Genomic DNA, 26391 nt, shown 5'->3' on the forward strand with positions numbered 1-26391 from the left:
CCTGCGTGAGCTAAAAAGCGTGCATTTCGGCCTCCTCTAGTAGCACGGTGTTGGCTCTTCAGCCAACTACAACAGACCCTACCTTTTTATCTCTAGTAGAACCCGAGATAAGAGTACCGGAAACATATCGAATTTGTGCGTGGCACTTTGGTACTTATTAGGTACAGACACCGTCCATTCTACCGATAACCATCACTGCATTCAATTGGTGTGGTCTGAAAAAATAGTGTACATAGTGAATGGTGGGACGGGAACCTGAACCTGCTAGTCCCGGTCAAAAGCAGCGACGTAACTGTGCAGAGTAACGTGCCTCTTACAGAAATGCTACACAGTACAGAAGAAGAAGCAACGAGAAGCCGTGAATTAGTGAGCAGGGTGGAGTGCTGGCGGCGGAATGTTCGGCGTGGCCCAGATGTGCCGGAGCGGCGTACTGCGCCGCCTTTTGGGCAAGGCCCGCGCGCCCGTAGATAGGTCAGTGAGCGCGGGGCGCGCGTCTGCTCCGGCGCCTATTGATCGCCGCCGCCGCCGCCGCCGCCGCCTCCCGGCGGCCGACCGCCCAGTCCCGCTCCGGCGCTGCTGCGAGCCACACTGGCCGCCAGTCCGCCGCCCCCGCCGCCCCCGCCGCCGCCGCCGCTCGCCACTCGCCTCCCGCTGGGCCTCTAGTCGCTGCACGCGGTCACCGTCACCGGCCGGCGGAGGTGTCCCACAACTCGGCGCGATGTCGTCTTCTAAGGGCGGTAAGAGCGGGACCTCTGAGGGCAGCGGCGCTGCGCCGGCCACCACCACCGCCGCCGCAGCCAGACCTGCCACCGCGAAGCCTGCAGAAGCGGCCGCCAAGGCGGCTTCGAAGCCCGTCAGCGGCTCCAGTAGCGTGGCACCGGCCAAGACTTCGCCGCCGGCAGCGGCTGCGCCCAAGACCGCCGCTGCTACCACCAGGGCACCGGCGTCCAAGTCCGCTGCTCCTGCTGCTGCTGCCGGTGGTGGCTCTCCGCCGAAAACTGCGCCCAGCTCTTCCACAGGTAAGACGCCGCCCAAGTCGAAACCGGCGACCGCGTCTGCTTCGGCGCCCTCGAAAGCGCCAGTGTCGAAGACGAGTGCACCGTCTGCTGCAGTTAAGCCGACGGCGGCGGCTGCGAAGTCTGTCGCCCCGAGTGTCACTAGTGCCACAACGGCTTCCAAGACGCCTCCAGCTACGTCGGCGCAGGCTAAAACTACCACAACTGCCGCGGCTAAAGACCCGAAGCCGTCGAGTGCTGTGACGAGTGCTATTCCGGTGTCTTCGACACCTGCAGTGTCTTCGACGAGCGGCGTCCCGAAACCTACCACAGTGGCTTCCAAGTCTGCGGCACCTAAGACCGTATCCCCTACGACCAGTGCTCCCTCAGTGTCGAAGGCGGCTACACACGCGAAGACGACATCCCCGAAATCTGCAACACTTCCGAGTACCACTACTGTCCAGTCTCCGATTACTTCGACGAGCAGTGACGCGAAAGCTCCACCTGTAACTGGAAAATCTGCGCAGATCTCTGTTGCGAAGCTCCCACCTGCTTCTGTGCCTGTCACAACTGCACAGCCGCCATCTAAGACGTCTCCTGTGACCCCGAAAACTGATCCCGCGAAACAGCCGAAAACTACTGCAATCACCGGTTCGAAACCAACCACAACACCGAGCGCCACAACAGCCCCGTCGGTGTCGAAAACGTCTCCAGTTACTTCGGTTCCTACATCTGCAACGCAGGTAAAGTCTACGTCGACAGCTCTTCCGAAGGCTGACGCAAAAGTGACGTCCGCAACAGCGACTAGTGTAACAAGTGCTGCCGCTGCGGAGGCCAAGACGTCGACGGCTAAGGAGAAGGTTAGCGCAATTCCCATGACCGCTGTTCAGTCTGTTCCGAAGTCTGAGACTGTTTCTCCAGCGCCGAGAGATCAGAAGGGTTCTACACCTGATGTCGGCAAGACCTCCGCTGTCGCAACTACAGCTTCGGCGACGCCTGCAACAACTGCTGTATCTACTGCCGCGAAGACTACGGCTGCATCCACAGTGGCAAAAACACCTGCAGTTACTTCGATTCCTGTCGCCGCACCGGTGAAGCCGACAGCGAGCGCCTCTACTAGTGCCCCCTCAGTGCCGAAGACAGTCACTGCGACAGCTACCGTTGTCCCTGAACCTACCACCACCGGCGCTCTGAAGACGGCAGAGTCGAAGCTTCCCAGATCCGCGACATCTGTCGTCTCGACGGCTCCGTCGGTTTCGAAGCCACCTCCGGCGGCGGCAGTGTCATCTGCGGGTAAAATTACCCCAGCTACAGTCTCGATACCACAAGCGACCCCGACTGTGAAGACGGCGGAACCCAGTTCGGTCCCGAAGACCGTTGCGCACCAAGAGCTCAAGACGGCACCGTCAGCGTCAAAGACGACAGCTGCCGTGTCGATAGCGACAGTGCCAGTTACAACGCCAGCTCAGAAGGCAGAGACTACCAAGGTGACAGCCACTTCTGCGAGCACCACGCCCTCCGCGACTAAAAACGCAAGTGTTCTCCCGGCCCCGCAAGAAGCGACCGATCGAAAACTAGCAGAGCAGCAGGGAGCTAAGGTACAGCCACCCGCTGTGCCGAAGACGTCAGCTGCAGTGACGACAGCTGCTACAACAACAGCTCCGGGGACTTCGGCGGCACAGCAGACCCCAGCGGGCACGAGTGTCGGGGCGCCTGTAACGAGCAGCAGCGCAGCGCCTGCCAGTGTGGCTCCGGCTGCAAAACCCACAGCCGCTACCACAGCTGCGGCCGTCTCTAAAATGCCGACCTATTCGGCGGCTGCGACACCGGCGGCTACTGCTGCCACTTCGGCGAAGAAGCAACCTGCGACGACGGCGGCAGCAGCGGATTTGAGAGCAGTGCCGGTCCTGCCTAAGGCCGTCACTTCTGCGGGGACGCCGGTGTCAAGGCTGTCGCCTTCCGGTATGAAGATATTCACACCCGTGACGGCGACGGCAGCGTCGGCCGTGGGCAGAGTATCCCCCATCACGGCGACGGCGCCCTCCGCCTCCGGGACGACGCCGGCCTTCACCAGGACCGTCCCCTCCGTGACGAAAGCGTTCTCCGCGGTGACGGCCGCGACGGGGGCCGTCACCGCCCCCCCGGCAGCGCCGCCGGCGTTCGTGTCGGCGCCCGGTGCGACGGGGCAGAAGCCGCCGCAGCCGGTGCCGCTGGTGGCGAGTTTGCCGACGAGCCTGCCGCACGCGGCCACGGCGACGGCGGTGCTCGCGGGGAAGGCCGCCTCCCCGCCGGGCTGGGGCGGCACCGGAGCCGCCTCGCCGGTGGCGGCCGGCGCTCCGCCGTCGTGGGCGGCGGCGGCGTCAGTCCCGCGGTCGACGCCCTGCGCGTCGAGGTCGCTGTCCCCGGCGACGCCGACGCCGACGCCGCCGCCACCGGCGCTGCCGCCACCCTGCCACTCGCCGGCGCCCTCCGGGGTCGCATCGCCGGCCAACAGCGCACCCACGCCGTCGTCGGTGCGGTCTCCCGTGGCGGCCACCCCTCCTTCCGGGACCGCCGCAGGGTCGCCGATGACGCCGCCGCTGCCGCTGCACAAGGCGGTCGCCCCGGCGACCAAACCTGTCCCGACCGCGACGGCCGTTTCCGTGACGACGTCGAGTGCGACCGCGACCAAGACGATCCTGGCGGGCGACGCGTCGCAGGCCGGAAAGGACGAGCAGCAGCAGCGGCTGCACGAGATACACAAGTACGACCGCGACGACGAGGAAGACGAGGACGAGGAGCGCGCCGGCGGCCAGGCGTCCAAGGCGCGGGGCTTCCTCGACCTGTGGGACGTGAGTAGCGCACGCCGCGGCTCGCCTCAGCCTAGACACACTCTGTGCCCCAAACTGAGCTACCACTCGGTAAAACAGCCCTACCCATTCCAACCTAGTTTCGATATAAACTAATAAAACGCTGCAGGTTGCCCTCCATGGTTATATTCTGTTATACAGAACAGCAATCAGTCGTATAATTAAGTTGCTTTAGTGGCAATGGCAAGGAAAGCGTTTCTGAAGAAGAGACATTTGTTAACATCTAGTATAGATTTAAGTGTCAGGAAGTCGTTTCTGAAAGTATTTGTATGGAGTGTAGCCATGTGTTGTTGTTGTTGTTGTGGTCTTCAGTCCTGAGACTGGTTTCTCCATGCTACTCTATTCTGTGCAAGCTTCTTCATCTCCCAGTACCTACTGCAACCTACATCCTTCAGAATCTGCTTGGTGAATTCATCTCTTGGTGTCCCTCTTTACTATTTTTACCCTCTACAGTGCCCTTCAGTACTAAATTGGTGATCTCTTGATGCCTCAGAACATGTCCATCCAACCGATCCCTTCTTCTAGTCAAGTTGTGCCACAAACTTCTCTTCTCCCCGATCCTATTCAACACCTTCTCATTAGTTATGTGATCTACCCATCTAATCTTCAGCATTCTTCTGTAGCACCACATTTCGAAATCTTCTATTCTCTTCTTGTCTAAACTATTTATCGTCCATGTTTCACTTCCATACATGGTTACGCTCCATACAAATACTTTCAGAAACTATTTCCTCATACATAAATCTATATTCGATGTTAACAAATTTCTCTTCTTCAAAAACGCTTTCCTTCCCATTTCCAGTCTACATTTTATATCCTCTCTACTTCGACCATCTACAAATAGCAAAACTCCTTTACTACTTTAAGTGTCTCATTTCCTAATCTAATTCCCTCAGCATCACCCAACTTAATTCGACTACATTCCATTATCCTCGTTTTGCTTTTGTTTATGTTCATCTTCTATGCTCCTTTCAAGACACTATCCATTCCGTTCAACTGCTCTTCCAAGTCCTTTGCTGTCTCTGACAGAATTACAATGTCATCGGCAACCTGAAAGTTTTATTTCCTCTCAATAGATTTTAATACCTACTCCGAATTTTTCTTTTGTTTTCTTCAATGCTTGCTCAATATACTCATTGAATAACATCGGGGAGAAGCTACACCCTGCCTCACTCCCTTCCCAACCACTGCTTCCTTTTCATGCCCCTCGGAAGTGAAAAATGGACAATGAATAGTTTGGACAAGAAGACAATAGAAGCTTCTAAATGTGGTGCTACAGAAGAATCCTTAAGGTTAGATGGGTAGATCACAGAACTAATGAGGAGGTACTGAATAGGACTGGGGAGAAGAGGAGTTTGTAGCACAACTGGACTAGAAGTAGGAATTGGTTGGTAGGACATGTTCTGAGGTATCGAGGGATCACCAATTTAGTATTGGAGGGCAGCGTGGAGTGTAAAAATCGCAAAGGAAGTCCAAGATATGAATACACTAAACATATTCAGAAGGATGTAGGCTGCAGTAGGTAATGGGAGATGAAGCTTGGGCAGGATAGAGTATCATGGAGAGCTGCATCAAACCAGCCTCAGGACTGAAGACCACAACAACAACAATATGACATTTATAGTCACAGCGCAGATCAGATTTCGACCTGAGTCAGGTCATTATCAATGCAGTGAGGAATTGTAGCAGTTGTTCGTGCTCAAGTGAATGCTTATACAGTTCAACCATTACTGAACTGTGTAAGCATTCACTTGAGCACAAACAACTGCTACAATTCCGAACTGCATTGATAATGACCTGATACAAGTCAAAATCTTATCTACGTTGTGACTATATATGTCATATTAAAGCAACTTCATTCTACGACTGATTGCTGCTCTATCTAACCTAATAAAACGCAATCACGCTTACAACATTCTTCCTCTTCTCTTAAAAAAATATCAGTAATGCATAATGTTAGTGTGAATATCAGGGCTAGTTTCACATTGTGGGGAACAAAAATTGTGCACATAAAAGAAGCTTAAACATTGATAACTGAGGTCCTTTCAGCACGTTTCTAAATTTCGCACAATAGACACTGCTTTTTCTTTTAAGGCGGGTAGGACGTCAAACGGGCCTACTTGGAGCAGGAGAGGCACCACAGGACATTTCAGTTTCTGTCTATACTTTCACAAGTAAATTCATAAGACTTTGTCAGCATGACCAGGAAGGATTCAGGATTCACACTCATAGCAGTAGAAGTGCAAAAACATAGCTATAAAAGTTGATCATTTTTTCACTTACTGTTGGCTGCATCTGTTGATATAGGTACATTTTTCTTCACAAGTAAGAGAGATTCTTTGATGAATTTTGCACATCATACGAACCATACTTACAGGTGTATGAAACTCGAGAATTTTCCAAATCTGTTAAAAACTGGGGTAAAAATTGAGATAATTAACTACAAATTTTGATTTTTTTCTAAACATAAAGTTTAAAACGTAACAGCTCATTTTTTCATAAATTAAATAGATTCTAGAGTTTCAGACACCTGTAAGTATGATTCGTATGCTGTGTAAAATTTAACAAAAAGTCTCTCTTACTTATGAAGAAAAGTGTACCTATAGCAACAAACGCAGCCAGTAGTAAGTGAAAAATGATGAAATTTCACAAGCAAAAGAAATTATTTTATTATGTTTTTGAACTCCCGCTGTTACGATTGTGAATCCTGAATCCGTCCTGGTCCCGCTGACAAAGTTTTATGAATTTACTTGTAAAAGTATAGACAGTGGAAATTAAAATGATGTGGTGAGCTGAAAGCGAAAGTCAGAAGGCCTTGCCTTAACAATGTTGCCACCGGAGAGCTAATGGTTCACAAGACAAGAATTTTATATTGAGCTAACAAAAGAAGCTAAAACGATGGACGAACCTCATGTAATTGCTATTAGTTTTTACTACGTGCAAAATCTTCGAATTACAGGGATTTATGTCCAGGATACAGCTTTGCTAGATCGTGTATCCCAAAAAACTTTACATTCTTTCTAAATTCTCTTTTAATGCAGCAGCAACCGATTTGAATACGACCGAAATACAAATCGAAATTTTCCTTGAACACTGTTGCACAAGGTGACATTTATCTGGGGATATTTCTCCTTAACCCCACTAACACCAAAGCATTTTCCATAACACTTACTACCAACGGCGTTGGGAAATACTTTGTACCCACCACAAAAAATAAAAAAATCTAATGTCTTTTTTTCTTATTAACTTTTATTAACAAAATCTTTTCTATGTAGGTACAGACATATAAGTAGGGTCTTCAACCTGAAAGTATCCTTTAGCTCAGTTTTGGCAATACCAAAGAAATTTTCGCAATTTCTGTGTACACAGAGACAAACGATACTTTCTGATCACCATAAAAAAATTAAAAAACACAAATTTTTGTCAATTTTCGATGTATTTTCGTTCAATTTACTTCTTAAAAATATGTATATGTGTAAGAAGGGTCCTGAATGAGACAATATGAATATGCATTTCTTGCGAAAAGTTACGTTCACTATTAAGGCTTATGTCTCTGGGTTACGTTTTATCGAAAAATTCAAAAAATTTACAGAATCTGTTGCAAGAAATGATTAAAAACAATAAATTATTTTCCAGATTTTAAAACATAAACTACATGACTACAACACAGTATTTTTAAAAGGTGTGCATTAAGTTTAACACATCTGCACCAAGGGTGCATAGTACACATCACTGAAATGTTAAGTCTGCCACCTACATATCTTATATCCTAGCCTACATAATGACTTTTTTTTTTTTAATGTACAGCTTCCATTGCATTGCCGGATATCATCTAATGGTTTTGACTGAAGGGCTCCCCTGACATTGTAGAAGAACTTCAGTCACTGACTTAAGTCCTTATAGCATATAACACAATTTCTTAAGAAACGTTCCTACCATACCACAGTATCTGACTGAGTGCCTTCTTGCATTAAAAAACACGACTACCTTCAGCAACACGCCATTGTGCGTAACTCCATTTTAAATATTTCCTGACAGACGCCCTTACAACATGTGGCGAGTCATTTATCTCTAGCGAGTGGACCGAACGTATTGATCTACCTGCGAAAGTGGGGGAGCCTCAGTAGACGAGTATTAATACTGAAAAAGATAGCAGCTCACAATCGCTTTGGCCAATCACTAGTTATGAGGTTATACGTGAAGAGACAGAAGCAACAAACTAGGAACATTGATCAAGTTACATTAGAAGGAAGTAAAGAAAAATAATAGCTTTAAAGTTTTACCGTACTGGGACCACGTGCCCTAAAAGATAAGTCAGTTGTTTCGGAAAACTCATGACGGAAATTGGTTTCAAGACGGAGAACATAGTAGACTCGTGCATTACAGAGAACGCAGATGAGAGGCAGGAACACATTTCCTCTCGTGCGGCTAAAACAACGTGTAGTTACTATGGTATCTTCTATAGTTCACAAACCGGAAGAAACATCAAAGGGAGCTGCAGAGAACATATTGATGTTGATTAATTCAGTCCGTCAGCATTTAGCGCTTACTTAAAGGATTGTAAGCATTATGTTAATGAAATCACTGAAAACATCACCTTCTTCACTAAGTGGAAAGTCTTAGGTTACTGAATACCCTAGAAGAAACAGAGATGCACATTCACATGATGAAACACCCTGACACAGTCTTTAGTGAAAATAATTAAGAAATGTGATGTGCATACATAACATTAGCAATGCTTATCGATACAGGCTAGCATTATTTTCCGTTTTCCAGCGTGTGAAATTGACTAGATTTAAAAAACGTACGTTGGTTCACCTTAGAGCGAGGTTCAAGCTGACAACCTACTTATACGACAGACGCATACATAATTACAGTATGCCCATCTTCCCACTGTGTTGCTCATGACAATTAAAAGCAGTTTTATGTCTTTGTAAATTCCACGCTCATATACTTGATATGTTCTAGCTTTATAATCCATGTCACAGATGTCACTACGTAGGCTCTGAGATATCACAAGAGACGTATAAAGTAAGACTCTTTGCCCTGGCCACCAGTTCCATGTGTCCAATCCATGACAGTTCCGTCAAGTGAGACCAGGGCATGTGAACCTTTAGCGCCTGACAGCTGCAACAAGTTTGCACGACGACCTGTGTACCGCATACGTGGTATAGATCATGGATTCTATCGTGATCTCACACACATGGTTACACTTTTAAATATTCACGGGTTTCTATGTTTTCTAGATTCACATCAATTCTGATGTAATAAAGATTTCATAATTGACGTACACGTGATATGATGCGAAAGTGTACAATTTGTCAGTAACCTTATGTGTCTACCGTAAAGTACAAAAAGATTATTACGTTGGGGACATCAGTTTGAATACATTTGTTTGCTTGTCCTCTGTATCATATTCCACTGACGATGGGCTCCGATCTGCCAAATAAATATTTCACCTGCAGCTCACAGTGTACAGCAAGATGTCTTTTAACAAATTTGACCGGCCGCTGTGACCGAGTGGATCTAGGCGCTTTAGTCCGGAACCGCGCTGCTGCTACGGTCGCAGGTTCAAATCCTGCCTAAGGAATGGATGTGTGTGATGTCCTTAGGTCAGTTAGGTTTAAGTAGTTCTAAGTTCTAGGGGACTGATGACCTCAGATGTTAAGCCCCATAGTGCTTGGAGACATTTGATATGAACAAATTTGTTTACACAGTTTCGATATATGGACTTCACATGTGTGATAGTTTTCCCTGTACCTACAATGGATGTCCTGAGCTGTTATTAGGGACGACGTCACATACTGGTTTTTTCCCACGCTGTTATGTGGATCGTAACATGCTGCACGCAAAACAACTCTTGGTGTGATGTGGCTTGATAAATTCCAACGGGGCGAAATTTGCTAATAGTGAAAAACAGTGCATATTTTCTAATAAAAGAACAGTTTGCTCAAGAAGATGATTTTCTTGATAGCTTAATTATAATTGGTTTTTCACTTAACAGAACTGCTCGTGAAACACTTGTCTCCAATAGTAATAGAGAACTAGTATATTTCAGTTACTAAAAAACTCTTTTCCATTTAAATTGTTATTGTCATTATTTACCGATATTGCATAAGAACAAGACCATGTTTGTGTCTCCAATTACAACACAGAATATTGTTTTCTCGGTGTTATCACACACTGCGCTGACACTCGTCAGCGTGGAGTTATCTGATGCACTGCCGAGTAGGAGTCCTCACTACTAACTGAAAATCTATTCTTTCCTAACACTGAGGGAGGTGGCGCAGTGGTTAGTACACTGGACTCGCATTCGGTAGGACGACGGTTTAATACCATCCCCGGCCATCCTGATTTAGGTTTTTCGTGATTTCCCTAAGTCGTTTCAGACAAATGCCGGGATGGTTCCTTTGAAAGGGCACGGCCGATTTCCTTCCCAATCCTTCCCTAACCCGACTTGCGCTCCGTCTCTAATGACCTCGTTGTCGACGGGCCGTTAAACACTAACCACCATCACCACCACCACCATCTTTCCTAACATCTACCATTCAATGATCAAGTTTGTGTAGGACATAGGACAAAAGGCTAAATACATTCAGTGAAAATAGACTGCTTCACTTTCTATTGATTCTCTCACAATTTAATTGAAATTCTTAACGATAAGGATGCGTAAGAGAGGAAAACGAAGTATTAGTTTACTTTTCACTTGTTTTAGCTTCAGAAACCACTACCATTCGGTAAAACACAAGATGTCACTCACACACGCGTGCTACCGATACTTAACTATCCGACTAGCAGCACACTTTAAAAAAAATAGTAATCTCTCCCTTCATTATTTTCTGAGGGTTCTAGCATAGTTCTCCGAATATTATAAAAAGTAGATATAAATGGACTGAACTCAGTCCTTCCAAAATGAAGATTATCATAAAACCATTAAAAAATTGTAGCTATATATGGCCGTTTAGTTATTTACATGAGTATGTTATGTTACATATTAAAAGGCCGGCTGTCATTGCTGTCGTCTAGATGAGAGCTACATTATCAAGAATAAACGCGAATACAGGAAAAGAGGCTGATGCTTTTCCATGAGCACTTGTTCCATTAGCTTGTGCGCCCATTTTTCTGCAAATCATCTCTGCTCCGCACAAACTTCTTTCATTATGGCTCGCTGATGTCCAATAATCAACTTTCTTGCGATATTCGGACTTTTTTGACCGCTTGTACTCATTATGTCGTTTCAAATGAACAGTCATCGCTATATATTGGAATGAAGGAAAATATAGTTCGAGTATAATGACTTTTCTGGAGACTAGAAATTTACTCTGTAGGAATCAGCATGGGTTTAGAAAAAGACGATCGTCTGAAACCCAGCTCACGCTATTCGTCCACGAGACTCAGAGGGCCATGGACACGGGTTCCCAGGTAGATGATGTGTTTCTTGACTTCCGCAAGGCGTTCGATACAGTTCCCCACAGTCGTTTAATGAACAAAGTAAGAGATATGGACTATTAGACCAATTTTGTGATTTGATTGAAGAGTTCCTAGAGAACAGAACGCAGCATGCCATTTTCAATGGAGAGAAGTCTTCCGAAGTAAGAGTGATTTCAAGTGTGCTGCAGGGGAGTGTCGTAGGACCGTTGCTATTCACAATATACATAAATGACCTTGAGGCTAACATCGGAAGTTCACTGAGGCTTTTTGCGAATGATGCTGTAGTTGTCGAGAGGTTGTAGCAATGGCAAATTGTACTTAAATGCAGTAGGATCTGCAACGAATTCACGCATGGTGCAGGGAATGGCAACTGAATCTCAATGTAGACAAGTGTAATGTGCTGCGAATGCATAGAAAGAAAGATCCCATATCATTTTGCTACAATATAGGAGGACAGCAACTGGAAGCAGTTAATTCCATAAATTATCTGGGAGTAGGCATTAGGAGTGATTTAAAATGGAATGATCATATAAAGTTGATCGTCGGTAAAACAGATGCCAGACCGAGATTAACTGGAAGATTCCTAAGGAAATGCAATCCGAAAACAAAGGAAGTAGGTTACAGTACACTTGTTAGCTCACTTCTTGAATATTGTTCAGCAGTGTGGGATCCGTACCAGATAGGGTTGATAGAAGAGATAGAGAAGATACAACGGAGAGCAGCGCGCTTCGTTACAGGATCATTTAGTAATCGCGAAAGCGTTACGGGGATGATAGATAATCCCCAGTGGAAGACTTTGCAGGAGAGACGCGCAGTAGCTCAATACGGGTTTTTGTTGAAGTTTCGAGAACATACCTTTACAGAGGAGTCAAGCTCCCTCCTACGTATATCTCGCGAAGAGACCATGGGATAAAATCAGAGAGATTAAAGCCCACACAGAGGCATACCGACAATCTTCCTTTCCACGAACAATACGAGATTGGAACAGAAGGGAGAACCGATAGAGGTACTCAAAGTACCCACCGCCATACACCGCCAGGTGGCTTGCGTAGTATGGATGTAGATGTAGATGTAGGTAGTAAATTTGCTTATGGCAGTAGAATGTATAAACACCATAGTCATTATAAAGATAGGTTTGTGCTACTCACAATAGTATTATTAGTGCTGGGTTATTATGCCAAAATATTGATTAGCAGCTGTACAGAAAATTCAAAATTATTGTGTTAATTGGCAAACTGTTGCTTTATACTCAGAATGAGCTTTTCACCCTGCAGCGGAGAGAGTGCTGATATGACATCTACCACGAAGTTTCATATCAGCGCACACTTAGCTGAAGAGTGAGAAATTAATCCTGGGAACAACCCACAGGCTGTGGATAATCCATGTTTATGCAGTATTCTTCCTTCCGAGAGTGATTGTCCCGCAAGTTTCCTATGAGGATTTCTGTGAAGTTTGGAAAGTGGGAGACGAGGTACTGACGGAAGTAAAGCTGTGAGGATGGTTCGTCACTCGTGATTCCGTATCTCAGTCGGTAGAGCCCTTACCCACTAAGGTCAAAGTTTGCGGGTTCGAGCCCCGGTAAGAAACACCGTTGTAATTTGCCAGGAAGTTTCGGTTTTTTTAGAGAAATTTTCAAACTAAAGAGCGTAAAAAAGAGGAAAAGAATGTTTTATAACAGTACCACAGTAAAAGCTCAGGAATTTGTTAGGATTCAACACATCGTTAATTTGTCAAACCAGCCAACTGGCGGTTTTGTGGTAAGATGGCAACATGTTGTTAACAGTTTATCTTTTACACAGAAGAAACATTGCTGGGTAGGTCTGCAATGTAACATAAAATGAAGAATGCAGAAAAAACGGGAACAAAGTGATTTAATTAGAAGCAATTATCACGGAGCAGATATCACCAACGATTGTCAGGCACAGTCTAAACTGCCAAATGGGTTGGCTGTTACTGCAAATTCATAAAGGACATGTCCTATTCAGTTCATTATAACGATGACAATGTTATCTATGTTTCCCTGAGCTACTACTGAGAGACTACAAATCAATTTGCAGTGCAACTAACATAAATATTCCGCAACGCTAGTCAGTGGCAGACACAGAGTAAATTCTTTCTCGATATTTGTTTCCTATTAGAACACATTTTCATTAAAAGTGTACTTATTACTTACGAGAATTTCTGAGAAAAATCGGAGCTCTATAGCGAAACTAGGGATTAGTGTTCCGAATAGATCTGTTAGATTTTTTTTTCTACGGCTCACAGACAAAAATTTCTTGTTACGTAGTAACGATTATGTCCCTCGTTACGTCACCTTCCTTTAACTGTGGCGACTAACAAATCAAATATTTTAATCAGTAGGTCATTCAATATAACTTGATTCACTTGATTAATTTATTTCCTGAAGTTGTAGGTATTTCCCATGACTTCACCTCTAAAAATTTAATCGTTCGAAATGGTTCAAATGGCTCTAAGCACTATGGGAATCAGTCCCCTAAACTAAGAACTACTTAAACCTAACTAACCTAAGCACATCACACACATCCATGCCCGAGGCAGGATTCGAACCCGCGACCGCAGCAGCCGCATGGTTCGGGTTGAAGGGCCTAGAACCGCTCGGCCACTGTGAAATTTAATCGTAAAAGTCTTACTGCTTCTTTTTCTTTTTTTTTAAGGCAGCAGCATCCGTGACATTGTGTCAATGCAGCGTGTTCAGAAACTTGTAGCTGCTATTATCATCTACATCAACATACATACTCGGCAATCCAGCATACGGTGCGTGGTGGAGGGTACCTCGTACCACAACTACCATCTTCTCTCCCTGTTCCACTCCCAAACAGAACGAGGGAAAAATGACTTCCTATATCCCTCTGTATGAGCCCTAATCTGTCTTATCTTATCTTTGTGGTCTTTTCACGAAATATAAGTTGTCGGCAGTAAAATTGTACAGTCAACCTAAAAAATGCTGGTTCTCTAAATTTCCTCAGTGGCGAATCACGAAAACAACGCCTCCTTTCCTCCAGAGACTCCCACCCGAGTTCCTGAAGCATTTCCGTAACACTTGCGTGATGATCAAACCCACCAGTCACAAATCTAGCAGCCCGCCTCTGAATTGCTTCTATGTCCTTCCTCAATCCGACCTGATAGGGATCCCAAACGCTCGTGTAATACTCAAGAATAGGTCGTGTTAGTGTTTTATAAGCGGTCCCCTTCACAGATGAACCACATCTTCCCAAAATTCTACCAATGAACCGAAGACGACTATCCACCTTCCCCACAACTACCATTACATGCTTGTCCCACTTCATATCGCTTTGCAATGTTACTCCCAAATATTTAATGGACGTGACTGTGTCTAGCGCTACACTACTAATAGAGTATTCAAACATTACAGGATTCTTTTTCCTATTCATCTGCATTAATTTACATTTATCTACATCTAGAGTTAGCTGCCATTCTTTACACCAATCACAAATCCTGTCCAAGTCATCTTGTATCCTCTTACAATCACTCACCGACGACACCTTCCCGTACACCACAGCTTCATCAGCAAACAGCCGCACATTTGCTATCCACCCTATGCAATAGATCATTTATGTAGATGGAAAACAACAGCGGACCTACCACACTTCCCTGGGGCACTCCAGATGACACCCTCATCTCCGATGAACACTCACCATCGAGGACAACGTACTGTGTTCTATTACTTAAGAAGTCTTCGAGCCACTCACATGTTTGGGAACCAATCCCATATGCTCGTACCTTAGTTAGGAGTCTGCAGTGGGGCACCGAGTCAAACGCTTTCCGGAAGTCAAGGAATATGGCATCCGCCTTATACCCTCCATCCATGTTTCGCAAGATATCATGTGATAAAAGAGCGAGTTCCCTTTTGCAAGAGCGATGCCTTCTAAAGCCGTACTGATGCATGGACAGCAACTTCTCTGTCTCAAGGAAATTCATTATATTCGTCGTGAGAATATGTTCGAGAATCCTGCAACAAACTGATGTCAAGATTGTCTACACTGCATGTGCTCTAGTTTTCACTGTCGTTGTAGCAATAAAAAATGAAACAAAAATGCAAAACATATACCTTAACACAAAACCGTTAACCTAACTGTAACAAAATAAATAAACAAATTCTGAACTAGAAAATTGGTGAAAAAAGATTTGAATTAATGCGAAGCTGCAAGCAAGCAACAAAATCTATGAAGCAATTACTAGTGCATAAAATTTTGCAGCTGCGGTAGGAAGACAAAGCACCTCTAACTACAAAATCTTCCAGAAAAACTAAATCCTGGCAAACGAGTCGACAGGTGAAAATTGTGTAATTCAGTATTTATTATTATTACTGTTCTGATGAAAGACGTTCGGAAATGTGTTGTAAAGCTCCATCTCCGACAGTGCTAGTATTCTGATTCACCAAAAAAATATTACTCTTCCAACAAGTCATAGAAAATCTAATTCTCTTGTATCTGACTGCTATTATAAAAATGTCTTCTGACATCTCCTAACAGTTAATCGAATAGCGCTCCTGTACGCAAAGAACTTATCTCACCTTGTTGCTTCAACTGTGTGAATATTCTGCATCCGGTAACATACTAAAACAATCCAAAAGAAATATTTGATCCATGCAGAATATAATGCATCGTCACAACTACTGATACAACTACTGCATATTTATTTTATTTTATTTTATTTCTTTTATAGGATTTCAATCGTCAGTAGCGCTTTGGTCAAAAAGTCATGGTGGTGTAAGAAATGAAAGAAACCAATGAAAGCTCCTAATTGAATAGGTTATAAAATTGACAGTCTAAACACTGGCAGCAAAAAGCAAATTACCAAGAATACTCTCTTAATACTGCAGTCTCCTCCGACACTGCCAGCGCGATGACGGGAAGCAGCGACCTCGTCTGCCGCGCAGCTGCGTGCGACTACTCTCAACAACTGTTCACTAGCTACTAGAGATGGGTAGCTCGCGAACGAACGGGTGCAAAGCAACGGTTCACCACGATGAACGAAAGGACCGAGGAACGAATTCCAAGGAACGATCGGTTCATAGTTCACTTCGGTCGCGGCGGTCTACTTACAGTTCCCGGGAACGAGGAACGATCGGTTCATAGTTCACTAGTTCACTTTGGTCGCGGTGGTCACTTCGGCAGTTATCGTTCCAGCCTCGGTCGCGTTACCGCCTCGGTCTCGGCCTCCCTCGGCCGCACTCGTCGTTCTTCGCATGACCACCTGTCTCAGTTCCACTGCCGACTGCTCCTAGTTAGTTCAGTATCCAGTTGATCGTTTCGTTCACTGCGCTCACCTATTTTACATGTGTTCTAGACTGTTCTTACACTTGGTTCTGGCTATTCAGCGTCCAAGACCGGTAATGAAAAAGTATTTTATAGTTACGTAAATTATAATAAAAATTGTATCTAATAGGTACGTCATTTCAGGTAACAAAAGGGCATATCAGCTCACTTCATTATATCGATGAACAGCAGAAGACATACTTACAACAAGACAAGCTTTTTTTGTTATTCATATATTTTTTTTTGGTTTCAACGACTTAATTTAGCAGCTAACTTTCAATAATTTGCTTAATTTTTAGTGTAAGAAAATACATATAAAACGATTTTCGTGTATCTTTCATATACAAAACATCACATTTAGAAAGGCTCTAATTATTTTTAATTTTGGTTGTTTCCAATTTGCATTACCTGCTAGTTTGGTTTCTTTGGAAAAAAGTGGGTTGTGGGTAATTTTCTCTCAGTAGGAAAAGCGGTGCCTCTCCATTTGAAAAGACATAGATTGCCAAAAATCGTATTTCCTTATTATTTCAAAAACATTAGTTCAGAAGGAGCTTTCAAACCAAAAACTTTATTACTGCGAACTTAATTATTATTATTATTATTATTATTATTATTATTATTATTATTATTGCATTAACTTTAATAATGCAACATAAAAACCTAATTTTTACTAATCGTGTTACGCAAATGTGAGAAAAGCACAATTTATTTTTTGCTTCCACAAAGTCTCTACTTCGCCTACGAACTCAGAGAAAACGTGAAGTATATATAGGGTGTAAAGGATTATTGTTTACAACGTTGCATAGCAATGTAGTGAAAGTTCAAACGAAGAATTTCATACGAAACACTTGTGGTCTATTAAGTGGGGAAACAGCCACCAACAGTTTTACGAGACTACATGAGCGTCGCGTGAGATTTTCATGTTCTCTTCTCCAGCTCTCTACACATCGTCATCGATTGTTTCGCAATTGTTTGCATTAGCTTGTTATTTCTTCACTGCCTAATTATTACATATTTGTCTCTTTGTTGTCTCTGCTCGTGACGGGCAACACATCGTCCGTAATTGGCGAGCAGTCTGTACTCGGGGCCGGTTTTCTGTGCGCCACCCTATATTATTTCCCTGCGATCAGCCGCACAAGGCTACGGTTGGCTAAACGAGAGGTACTGCGGAATCACAGAATTTACTTTTAAAAGTGTGTAAGAATTCTGTAATGAATAAAAACTCTATACTCCAGGGGGGAGGCAAGTGCCCCCTCTCGGTGCCCTCCATCCTTCAGTCACCTACACTACTAGTTTTCAGTTTTTCATAAGAACCATATACCAAGCACAAATGAACAGTGAACGAGTAAAAATGAACGGTTCCCAAAAAAGAACGATCAGCAGTGAACTAGTTCCCAAGGATGAACGAGTTTGCCCATCTCTACTCGCTACCCGTCGCGATAATAATACCCCACTTATTTTATATGTACACCACAGCAGAATTAGTGGCCAACGCTCAGAAAAAGTATTACCGTCCAATTTTCATGACTATTAGGAAAAGACGTTACCGATACACCACGAGTCAACAGTCTACAGACACACAAGAAATACTACTCTTACATATCTCAGTGTCTTCGGAAAGCAAAGGAAACCAGGAGGGAGTAATATTTGTAAGTAATTTTGTTCTAAAAGCAGTATTAGTACATGTCCTATTGAAAGCTCTGCCATATTGGATCTATATTATATGCTTTGCTTTCAATAGTGTTGCTAAGACTTGGTAGTATTTCAACAGGAGTCCTCCTCGTCGTCTTTAGCGGGTAATGTCGAGTGTAGTGGAATATCGGCAGTTTCATGCCGGTAACTGCACGGCATAGGAGCTAAACATAGGTACAAGATATGGTGGTATTCCATCGAAACTTTATATAATCGCATGAAAACGGCGGGCAGCATCTTATTCAGAAGACAGTAGGTAATCAGAGTTTTTAAATAAGTCACCCCAACCATTCTCTTAATAAAATGAATGAGACATTCATTTTGTGCTACAGAAAAACACTTTCAGAAGAATAAAATGAAAATTAATTTTTCCCTTGTCTCAATAGTTACATAAAGTTGTAAGTCAATACCTATATATTTTCCACATGAAATTCAACGTTATGTCACAGAAGAATAAAGTTACATCCTCATTTATGTAAAACTTATTCCATTTAGAAAAGGATTTTACTGTAGTCTCAGTTTATGTATATGTTAGGTATAGAGAATAATTATTCTGACGAAATATATCATCAACATTTCATTCAGATTTTGATCAAAAGCGATATTCTGAGGTACAACATTAAAAGGAAACTAATCTTTGCCTGGATGTTGGAATGGGCTGGGGGGAGGGGGGAGGGACTGTTATTGCCACTATTATTATTTTGTATTATTGTTATAAATGTTCTTTATTTTATGAGTCCACTATGATCCAACATATTTCTGACTAAAATGTGGTACTATTTATACATCAGCTATACATCTGCAGATAAATAACGAAATCAATCAAATTACATCTAAAGTGATAACATGTCTGTAGATTTGCTCCGGAAAGAAACGAAAATGAAAATAATAAAGTACATTTGGCAGCAAAATGTGTTTAATTTTAGAGTTCAATTATCTTTAATGGTTACTACTAGCGTGTAAGTTAATTCTTGAATAAATCAAAATTTATAAAATAATACCACAGCACATATGTTCAATGTTATCTATGGAGCACAGGTTTTAGCCAGCTATCAGGAAGAAGTTGGAGTTTTAAACTAGTTCATTTCATTTCGACCGAAAGTTATAATTCAGAGACATATTTTCTTGGCACATGCAAAGGAAACTTCTAGAGAGTAAGAGCCTACAACCTGAATTATTATCGATAAGTTGAAAAGATTATATAGAATGACATCACCAACATTTGGACTCCACACTTATAGCCCCTTTCGCGTGTGAAGGGAGGTCAAAATAAATTGTGTTCTCTTGTAGGTACTATATCCTCCGTTATCGTATTCCTGTTATAATCCGACGGAATGTGTGACGTGAGGAACAGTCTACCTCCAGTATCAATTCTTTAAACGCATCCAGCAGCGTCTTCCGATCACAACTAAACTTCTTTGTTACACTTCCTAATGGACCTAGTATCCAACTGCTACAAACCCATCTCTGAAACATTAATTTTTCCGACGTCTACTGCCAGGCTGGTCGTATTAGAGCTTCAAGAACGGTTTCCTCAACAGATGTATTGCTCTTTACCTGAATAATCTCAAGAAATTTAAGTCTTCCGATCGCCTCCCTTACTACTAATTTCACCTCTTTTCATATTACATAGTGTTTAAACGAAATGGTGTGCTACAGGCGCTTGTGACTAAGTTTGTAATCGGATACTGTTGGCTACTTTCACATTAACTGACGATGTATCTCAGGCTAAAAACGTAAATTACTTTAAAAGTGTTAAGTATGATATGATTTCAGATTGTATTTTAAGTTAATTTCATTATCTGTTAAAAACTTCATATCACTGGATAAGTATTCAAAGATTCTTGTTGCTGAATAACACACTTCTTTCTGTGCCAAACTAAAATTCAGTGAGAGAGTACGTCAGCCATTTCTCGTTATAGTATGATATTTATAAGTGTCATTGTTTTTGAACTGAGATTGACTGTCGACAAGAAATTTAATAAGGAATCAATAAGTAATGAGAGGATACTTTCAGTGTGCGTAATTGCTTGAATCTTTCCACAGAAGATTCTAGAGTGGACACTAAATAATATTCTCATTGTATGCTTCTGGGCACACTTTGTTCCTTAACGACGAGATTCCCCAGAATATGATACAATGAGACATTAGTAATCAAAAAGAGGAAAAGTAAATCACTTATGAACATCTCCGTTTCTCAAGCCCACTATTATCCTAGTAATAAGTTGCAGATATTAAATATGAAAGAATTTCTATAATATTTGAGTACAGGTTCTCATCAACATAAGCACCAAGAATTTAGTGCATTATGCCGCGTTTATTGATTTTCTCTCGACCGTTATTTGCAACGGTGTTGCCAGACCTTTGCTGAAGTCCTTGTATTGAGTTACATTTAAGTTCAGCGAGTGTCCATATACAAAGAAGCAGTTGACAGCTTTCTTTAAAATTTTATTTACACTTTCATATGTTCAGTTCTCTTCATTAGTCTTATTAAAGTATGTACGTCGTAAGCAACTATTTAATTTCTTGGATATCTCGTAAGTGTGAAGAACAAGATTTGAGTTATTTACCCCATGTAGTTTTTTCATTTGAAAGAGTTAATTACATTAATAATTTATCTTGGTAGAACATCTAGTAATTCTGATTTCGATGTCACATTGATTCTTGCATGTATTCATTTGATTTATCTCCTATCTCCTATAGTCTGAACTATTGCTAACAGGTGATTATTAAATATGTTGACTATCTGACTGTTACCACTAACTATTTGAAAGTTTCCATTAGCAAATAAATCATCACATATCTTACACCGTTTGTCGGTTTTGGTTTTAACAGCTTCCAATGAACATTTATTTTGTGTGTGACACTGTATTCTTTTCACCTCTCCTAAACAGTCTCTCTAAATGGGGCAGTAAGTAGTAAATCGTCGTAGCTGTGTTGGGAAAGATCCAGAGCCTTAAGCGATAATAGAAATCATTGAATCTCAAATCGTTACATGTTCAGGTAGAGAAAAGCTTAGCCGACATTTTTACAACAAAAGTCTTTGAGGTGTTCATAAAGGATAGGTTAAATACAGTTGGTGGTGGTGTGTTTGTAGATGTTAGAAGTATATCTTGTGGCGAAATTGAATCAGGTAGTTCTTGTGTTTTAGTATGGGTAGAGGTTATACTTGGCAACCAGAATACAATCATTTTTAGAAAAAAAAGAACACCTTGAACGACTAGACACAGGATGTTCATATTCACAGGACATTACAGTAGTACGTTATCCAGAAATGATAAGCATTTCAGTCATCTCTTTTAAGCATGTATCCTGTTATCTAGAAGGTACAGGGACCGCCATGGGTCCCTGATAACTTGTTCCATGCGTGATGGCATGAAGCGTACACTATGTGACCAAACGTATCCAGACAGCACCAAAAACATACGTTTTTCATATTATCTGCATTGTGCTGCCACCTACTGACAGGTACTCCATATAAGTGACCTCAGTAGTCATTAGACATCGTAAGAGAGCAGAATGAGGCGCTCCACGGAACTCATGGAATTCGAACGTGGTCAGGTGATTTGATGTCACTTGTGTCTTACGCCTGTGCGCGAGATTTCCACACTCCTAAACATCCCTAGGTTCACTTTTTCCGATGTGATAGTGAAGCGGAAACGTGAAGGGACACGTACAGCACAAAATCGTACAGGCCGACCTCGTCTGTTGACTGACAGAGACCGCCGACAGTTGAAGAGGGTCGTAATGTGTAATAGGCAAACATCTGCCCAGAACATCGCACAAAAATTCCAAACTGTATCGGGACCCACTGCAAGTACTATGAGAGTTAGGCTGGAGGTGAGAAAACTTGGATTTCATGGTCGAGCGGCTGCTCATAAGTCACACATCACGCTGGCAAATGCCAAATGACGCCTCGCTTGGTGCAAGGAGTATAAACATTGGACGAATAATAGTGGAAAAATGTTGTGTGGAATGACGAATCACGGCACACAATGATGGGATTCAATAGCAGGGTGTGGGTAGGGCGAATGCCCGGTGAACGTTATCTGCCAGCGTGCATAGAGCCAATAGTAAAATTCGGAGGCGGTGTTGTTATGGTGTGGCCGTGTTTTCCATGGAGGGGGCTTGAATTCCTTGTTGTTTTGCGTGGCACTATCACAGCACATGCCTACATTGATAAATTAAGCATCTTCGTGCTTCCAACTGTTGAAGAGCAATTTGGGGATGGCGATTTCATCTTCCAACACGATCGAGCACATGTTCATTATGCACTGCCCGTGGCGGAGTGGTTACACGACAGTACCATCGCTGTAATGGACTGGGCAGCACAGAGTACTGACCTGTGCCCTATAGAGCACCTTTGGGATGTTTTGGGACGTTGACATCGTGCTAGTCCTCACTGACATCGATACCTCTCCTGAGTGCACCACTCCATAAAAAATTGCCTGCCTTCCCCAAAAAATCTTCCAGCACCTGATGGAATGTACGTCTGCGGGAGTTCAAGCTGCCACCAAAGCTAAGGGTGAACCTACACCATATTGAATTCCAGCATTACCGATATAGAGTGCCACTAACTTGTAAGTCATGACACGACACGACAAATCGTGTGAACTGACGGGCCCAGGCGAAAATCTGACATCCTGCGACGCCAAGAAGGCACGTGTACGTGGAGAAACTTTTGGTTGTGCACTGTCTAGCCGAAAAATGGCGTCCGGAATGTTGTGCAGAAAGGATATTGACACACACAGTGGTTACGGTTACTACAAGCCACACAACAAGTTGGGAAACGGGGTCAAATTTCTAGTAGTTTATGTCGAGTTGAGATTTTCACACACAAATGTTTTATTCATATCTTACAGAAACCAGCCGTACGGCCATAAACAGCCTTTTAAACACGCCGCTAACGGCAATCAAGTAATTTATAGCAATACAACAACTAAAAAAAATTCTTTTTTAAAAAAATGGAAGTAACAGTACGGCAATAAACAACCTTTCAAAACACGCCGCTAACGGCAATCAAGTCGTTTATAGCAATACAACAGTTTAAATAAAAAAAATCACAGAATCTAGCAGTACGGCAATAATCAACCTTTCAAAACACGCAGCGAACGGCAATCAAGTAATTTCTAGAAATGCAACAGTTTAAAAAATTTAAAGAACATTAGTAAACACGCTACTAAAGTAAATACAGAACTTTGTTAATAAAGTACGGTGAGGTAGTGAAGCTACCAATACCGCCATTAAAAATAATCAAAGGTCTCAGCAAACACACGATTAATGGCAATAAAGGAATGGAGGAATTTGAAAAGTTTTTTTAAAAAAAGTGTCCTGGAATATCATTAGAACATAACAGATATGACGGACCCTTGCCACAAAACACCCACTCAGGTATGCTCAGGCTAGGGAGAATACTGGCCAATTTAAATACGCCCGTAAACACAATTGCCACTCTCAGGCTGGTCACTGCCCCGACTTATAGCCAGCGAAAGCTTGTAATAAGTTGGACACAACTGACATACATCACGTGGCGACTCGGTACAATCGACCAGCCTCGTCCGCGCTGGCGAGCCACACTGCCCTCCCATGTCCACCAGACTCTCTTAGCGCACAGCCCCCTACTTCCGCGCCACCACACGAGGTTACAACCGCTCAAAGACCTCACTTCCTCCATAGCAGTTTCCCGGAAGCAAACGCAGATATCGATAGCAGAGGGAAAAGACAACCAAGCAGCCACTTAATGGCAGACAACATATCAAAGAAACATGTCAGGGGAAGAAAAGGAAAACCAATGCAATCGAAATTCAAGGTGCAGCACGAGTCGGTACACGACTCAGGTATGGGTATGGGTCGCAGGATGTCATTCACATAGGTCACACTGGTCACAGTGCCCTGGACGTGTACCAGCTGTAGTTTGCAGTTTTAGCCAATAGAACCTCACATCATGAGGCCTTGATTTGGCGTTGTATGTCTCATGCGAATGCAGTCACTGTGATGCTGCACCCCCTGTCTACCACGAAACAAAATGCGGCCATCATTTTCAAACAAACAGAACCTGGATGCAGTGCCATTCGGATGATGTGTCGATCTTTACGGGGTTGCGGTCTGTGTGGTGCGTCATGACAAATCTCGAATCGTTCTACGGCCGCCCGTAAACCATGCGGCACGCATGTTCCACTGCCGAAACACTTCGTTCCACACGAGCAGCAGTTTCCTGGATTGACGCATCACATTCTCTCGTGCCAATTACATGCCCTCCTTCAAACGCACGGGTTTGACGGCGCGGTTCGCTCGTACGTCTGCCAGGCATCCCGCGCGTCTGCTCAGGTCACACTGATTCATTACCTTCAGTTTATAGCGAGAACGTGAATCGCTGGCTCATTTTACCGAGCCCGTGAGCCGACATGGTTCAAACGCTAAAGATTTCTGCAGAACATACGAATGTACATGTCCTGTGAATATAAACGTCCTGCCTCTAGTTGTTCAAGGATTTCTATTATTTCTGAACATGAGTGTAAATGAATAATTAGTTCCTTTTACCGACTCTCACATTCAGATTATACAATTGCCGAAAGGTTCAAAGAAAACTTCAGAATCATCTAGCCTCGATATGTTGCCGAAAATACACGTTCTAAGCCGGTGATGGATACAATACGTCGACAGAAATGGTAATGAATTCATTCTTTGAAAGTTATTTCGAGCAGATAGCTCAGGAGCCCATTGGAAGTGTAAATGGTTGCCAAAACACTCTTGACCTCTTAGCAACAAATAATCCTGAGCAAATAGGGAGTATCATGACGGATACATTGATTAGCGACCACAGGGTTGTAGCGAAACTGAATACGACAACATTCAAACCTACCAAACATAAATGCAAAATACATCTATTTAAAACATCAAATAAGAATTCGCTTCACGCCTTTCTAAGAGGGAGCCTTCATTCGTTTCGAACTAACTATGTAAGAATAGCCCAAATAGTACCACCAGCAAATGAAAAATTTGTCGGGGTCAGGGATTTTCTCTGCCTCGTGGTGGTTGGGTGTTGTGTGATGTCCTTAGGTTAGTTAGGTTTAATTAGTTCTAAGTTCTAGGGGACTGATGACCATATATGTTAAGTCCAATAGTGCTCACAGCCATTTGAACCATTTTTTGAAATATTTGTGACAAATAAATTAATAAAAGACGGGACTGATCTCCCGTGGTACACAAAACAAGACGGAGTATTGTTGCAGGAACAGCGATAAAAGCATGCCGAATTTAATAGAACACAAAATCTCCAAGATTGGCCTGGATTTATATGAGCTCGAAATTAGAGCGGACTTCAGTGTAAATACTTTTCATAGTTTCCACAACGGTACTCTGTTTCGAACTCTGACAGAAAATCCAAAGAGATTCTGGTCGTATGTAAAGTATACTAGCTGCAAGAAGCAAATTAGTCTTTCACTGTCGATGAAAAAAAAACACTAAACCTGAGTTCCTAAATATGTTTTCCCGAAGTTTCTTCACCAACGAAGACGAAGCAAATATACCAGAATTCGAATCAAGAAAAGCCGCCAACATGAGTTACTTGGAAATATGTTTCTTCGGCGTACAAAAGCAGCTTAAATCACTTAATAAATGCACGTCCTCCAGTCCAAATATTCTACCAAATTGCGTTTCTTTCAGAGCCTAGCAATCGTATACGACCTCTCCCTCAACGAAAGATTCTTACCAAACGAATACAAATTGGCACAGCCGCACCAGTACTCAAGAAAGGAAATCCGATGAATTACAGTCCCGCGTCGATTGGCTGTAGGAGTTTGGAACATATATTGTGTTCTAACATTATGAATTACATTGAAGAAAACGATTTATTGACTCATAGTCAGCACGCATTCAGAAAATATCGTTCTTCTGGAATCCATGTAGCTCATTACTCACGCGATGTAATCAGTGTTATCCACAAGGAATGTCACATTGAGTCTGTATTTCTAGACTGCTAGAAGACTGTTCATACCGTTTCGCACAAGAGACTTCCAACCAAATTAAGTGCCTGTGAAGTTTCTATTCTTTTGTGAGGCTAGATTCGTTATTTCCTGTTAAAATTGTTCGTAGTAATTGACGGAAAGTGGTCGAATTAGACAA

At 43.2% G+C, this 26391-nt stretch overlaps 1 protein-coding gene across 1 annotated transcript in view; it reads left to right on the forward strand.

Moving 5' to 3' along the window:
• Positions 1-394: 394 nt before the first annotated feature.
• The window catches only part of LOC126282289 (mucin-5AC-like), a 758596-nt gene continuing 732599 nt past the window's right edge, over positions 395-26391 (forward strand). The window contains exons 1-2 of the mRNA XM_049981941.1: positions 395-737; positions 825-3826. Coding sequence (XP_049837898.1) covers positions 395-737; positions 825-3826 — 3345 coding nt within the window. The remainder of the gene's footprint in view (positions 738-824; positions 3827-26391) is intronic.

This window comes from Schistocerca gregaria, chromosome 7, assembly GCF_023897955.1.
Source record: "Schistocerca gregaria isolate iqSchGreg1 chromosome 7, iqSchGreg1.2, whole genome shotgun sequence".
Taxonomy (NCBI): Eukaryota; Metazoa; Arthropoda; class Insecta; order Orthoptera; family Acrididae; genus Schistocerca; species Schistocerca gregaria.